At 27.3% G+C, this 4602-nt stretch overlaps 1 protein-coding gene across 1 annotated transcript in view; it reads right to left on the reverse strand.

Annotated features, from left to right (window-relative positions):
* Positions 1–4602, reverse strand: part of LOC117177501 (uncharacterized protein C1orf112-like) — a 102185-nt gene that overhangs the window by 14987 nt on the left and 82596 nt on the right. The window contains exons 4-7 of the mRNA XM_033368243.1: positions 3891–4037; positions 2402–2616; positions 929–1086; positions 634–830 (exon numbers count right to left, since the gene is read on the reverse strand). Coding sequence (XP_033224134.1) covers positions 634–830; positions 929–1086; positions 2402–2616; positions 3891–4037 — 717 coding nt within the window. The remainder of the gene's footprint in view (positions 1–633; positions 831–928; positions 1087–2401; positions 2617–3890; positions 4038–4602) is intronic.

A 4602-nucleotide genomic window follows, 5' to 3' on the forward strand; every position in this document is an offset into this window, starting at 1 on the left:
ATATAGTAAATAACATCAGTAATGGAATATCAGTTATTATATTATAAAACATCAGACCATCGGTCACCGTGAGTCTTTAGAGTCGCTAGAGTTCAGTCGAGTCGCATACAAAGTATCCGATCACTCAAATCTCAACTCGAGGGTAGACAGCCATTTGATTCTAGACTATACGTACAGAATCGACAGAGCCAGGGAAATCCTGTGTTTACCCATGAAATACATAAGGACAGAGGTTTAGATGCTCACAGGGTACAACCAGCTGAAATATTACATGCTTCATGGGACCTGAGGAAATTATAACGAGATCAGTGTTTGAAACACTTGAGTAATAATATTTAAAGGTATGGCACAATAGGCATTATGGCATGAATTGAGAAATTAATTTGAGAAAAAAAAGGGTTCAAGAAAATAGTTACATTTTCAAACAAAGAATTAATTTCATAAAAATAAATATCTAAATTGTGAACCATGGAGATAAATCTTCAACCAGAAAGATGAATTTTCAAAAAAGTTCAACTTTCAACCAAATATTACAATTTTTAACCGAAATTCACACCAATCAAATTGGCAAAGTTGTTTATCAGCGGCGCTTTATGGGCGCCCCCTTATTTCAATTTGTAATTGTTCTGATACCTTTACAGCTGAAAAAATAAGAGACATAATATCCTCTTCAAGAGAAACAAAATGTCGAGTAACGGACTCTGGAGACTTGGAATTTATTATTTCACTGTGGATAGTCGCCAATCTTCCAAATTTTTTCCACATTTCGGCCAGAGATTTTAAATCTAGACAATTCACTAATGTTGCTGTGTCGCCAATTTCACTGACAACTGAATGATGGCAGAGAATGTAAAAGAAAAATTTATTTTAAGTTAAAATTGTATCAAATATAAGAAAACCAGACTTGTTTTAAAATAATTATTTTTACTTGTGCTCAACAGATTGAATTCCTCATCCTGGTGGACATCGAACATAATAACAGAATCTAAAACTGTGAGGAAGAAACACATTATTTCGTTCGATTTTCGAAAAAGAGCAGTCACTTCATCTGTGACGTCTTTCATGATATCTCCATAATTGACTTCACTAAAAAATGAAATTGGGACGGAATTATTTTATTTATAGAGACAAATGAGAATCAATCAGCAAAACATTTTTTAACAAAATCAGGGTCGCTACAAGATCCCAATTTCGAAATTCTCTGATTTTGCCCTAAAACGTAGATATTTCTTTTTTAACAAAATAAATCAATTTTTAACCAAAAAGATTAATTTTTTATCAAGAAAGACGAATTTTCAACAAAGTGCATATACTTTCAACCAAGAAATTTAAATTTAAATTAAAAAATTAATCTTTAACCAAAAATAATTAATTTTAAATAAAATAGTTAATTGTTCAACCAAACTAATTTAATTTTTAGTTTAAAAAATATTTTTTAATTAAATCAGAGATTCAACAAAAACAAACCAAAATTTAAGAAAGTAGTTCCACTTTCACCCAAATAGTTGAATTTTAAATCAAACCGATGAAATTTCATAAACTTTCAATAGAAAAGACAAATTTTTTACAAAATACATAAATTTTTAAATAACAAAGATAAATTTTCATATTAAATGACAATTGTTACATTTTCAACTTACAAGAATAAATTTCTACCAAAACCTACCAACTTTCAACAGAAGAGACAAATTTTGAAAAAATAGTTAAATTTTCAAGTAAAGAATTGAGTACATTTTTAACCAAAAAGATCAATTATTACTAAAATAAGTGCATTTTTAGAAAAAGAAGATAAATTTGCACACAAAAAATGCCTTTAGTACTAAAATGATAAATCATCAATCAACAAAATGAATTTTTAACCAAGTAGTTTCACTTTTAACGTGTTATTTTAAATTTCCACAAAAAGTTGAATTTTTAACAACAACAAAATAAAATATCTACGATAAGAAATGCGAATTTTCAAACAAAAGAGACCAAATTTTATCAACTATTAACAAAGAAAAATAAATTTTAAGTTCAAAAATTAAATTTGTCCTAAAAATAACGAATGTTCAGAAAATGGTTAAATTTTGAACCAAAGACAAGAATTTTCAACCAAAAAGATTAATTTTTAACCAAAAAGACTAATTTTCCACAAAATCAAGAATTTTTAAAAAATTAAGATAAATTGGGTGAGATTGGGGTTGGGGGGGGGGGGGCAAAACAAATCTTGCGGTATCTCAAATGAGATGAGGAGGGGTTAAAATTTTCAGAAGACGCCTTTCGTAATATTTTGACGACCTCGAAACCTCAATATAAATTTATCGAAAATTCCCTGCCTCTTTCAGGATTTCCCTGACATTCCCTGACTTTACAGAATTCCTGGACCTGTAGCAACCCTGAAAATCATGAAAAATTTTACCTCATTTTGCAATGACACAAAACACTTTTTATAGCATTGAAGAGAAGATCAGGAAAAGATTTGATTTTGGAAACTGAAACTTTCTGCAAATCTTTTAAGTGCTGCAAGCACTTTTTCCAGCACCCCAAGACATTTTCGCAAATTCTTAACTTGTTTTTTATGTCATCTTCATTTATTCGTTTTCCTGCGAGTTTTTTGTTGATCTCTGCAATCAACTGTAAACATATTTAATTAAAAACTTGATCTTTTCGAATAATTAGAATATTATGTTAAAAAAATTAATATAATTTTTTTAATGTTTAGAATAATTATACTTAAAAGCTTTACAATATTTGAAATTCTTTCATTTTTGATTAGTGAAAATGAGAGTGAATTTTTTCGAATAAAAAAAAATTTTGTTGTAAAAAAATATATATAATGACTTTGAATGCAACCTGATACTCCATAATATAATATCTATTAATAATGTATTTATCATCTTTAAAATTTCTATAATTTCAATTTCAAATTACAGTTTTGAATTCGGATTTATAAAACAGTTTAACTTTCGAGGCCTTGAAACTAAAGTTTTTCTTTCTTAAAAATCTTTAATTCAATTCTATGTGAGATTAAATTTCTTAATTTTATGAGGTTTCTAATTTCAAATTTTACAGTGCTTTTAATTCAAAAATTAAAAATGCCATGACAATTTCACTATTAAATCTTTCAAAATCGTAAAATCTCATATTAAAAGTTTTTTTTAGGCTAATTCAATTGTATAGGTTTATAATTAAAAAATGTTCCATTTTGAATAGAGAAAATTACGCTGAATTTATATGTTCATTTGATGATATCAGAAAAATTTGTCTAATCAATTTGAATGTTTAATTATAATTTTTGATATTGAATAGCTATTTCAAATTGTAGAATTTCAGAAGCGCTGACTTTGAAAGTTTCGTTTTATTTTTCTATTACAAATTGCTACATTTTAATCACTTCGAATTGAAAATGATTTACATTCAAGTATTTTCAATTCCAAATTATTTAATTTTGTATGGCTTTAGTTAGAAATAATTCAATGTTAATTTCTTTAAATTTTAAATGTTCCAATTTTGAAAAATCTAATCTGAAAATATTCAATTTTTATTATTTTTGACATCTTAAATTGTTCTATTTTTTTAATTTTAATCTGATGTCATTAGATTTTGAGATTGTTCGATTACAATGGTCAATTCTGAATGATTTACATTAGAAATGGAACAATTTCAACGTTTTTCCAGGGAATTTGTCCGATTTTGAAAATTCTGATCTGAAATTTTTTAATTTTAACCAATTTTGCTCAGAAATTTTTTAATTTCAAGTTATTTAACTTTATGTGCTTTTATTCAAAAATAATACAAAATCAATTTCTTTTCGATCCACTTTAACTGTTGCCCTTTTTCAAAAAATGGTCAATCTCAAATTGGTTGATTTCAAACGCTCTAAATTCAAAATTATTAATTATAAATACCTGGGTAATAGTCCGATTAGCTTCCGAAAGATAAACAGAAAAGATCCGTGTATCAAGATCATCCACTGGACAAATTGGTAAACATTCGTCAAATATTTTGTGTAACTTTTCCACCAAAAGTGCTTGATCTCCATTTTCTGAATCTATGTATAAAGAATGTTCAGAAAAATATTTCGCAAGAAATTAAATAAGTAATAAATATAATTAAAAGTATGTTTGTTATATTCCTGTGGAGTTATTTTATATACTTTATGGGTGAAAATGAAAAAGTTGAAAACACATTCATTCCATACCGCTATATGTCCCTTCATATCTTCATATCCTTATACGCTTATTTTTAAAGGAAACATTTTTTTCATTACAGGGATTTATAAAGATAACTTTTCTCTAACTATATCCTATGTCCCAATTATTTTTAATATTCTAGATATCTAAATAAATTCGATTAAATATAAGTAAATGTCATCCGGTAATGCTTCATTTTAAGTTTGTTCAAAAATTAATTTTTACCCCGCCCACCACCTCAAAATTTCTTCGTTTTCCGGACAAATTAATTCCTATTTTTTTTAACGGCAGATATTAGCCCAAACCTCCGGCTATTGAAATTTGCATGAAAGGGGGAGGGTCGGTAAGGCCGGTTTTTGGCCTAATTTATTTTTGGACCAAAAAATCTGAAAAAATCATGGTAGTATCTTATAAGTATCCCGAGTCG

The sequence above is a fragment of the Belonocnema kinseyi genome, chromosome 7 (assembly GCF_010883055.1).
Source record: "Belonocnema kinseyi isolate 2016_QV_RU_SX_M_011 chromosome 7, B_treatae_v1, whole genome shotgun sequence".
Lineage (NCBI taxonomy): Eukaryota > Metazoa > Arthropoda > Insecta > Hymenoptera > Cynipidae > Belonocnema > Belonocnema kinseyi.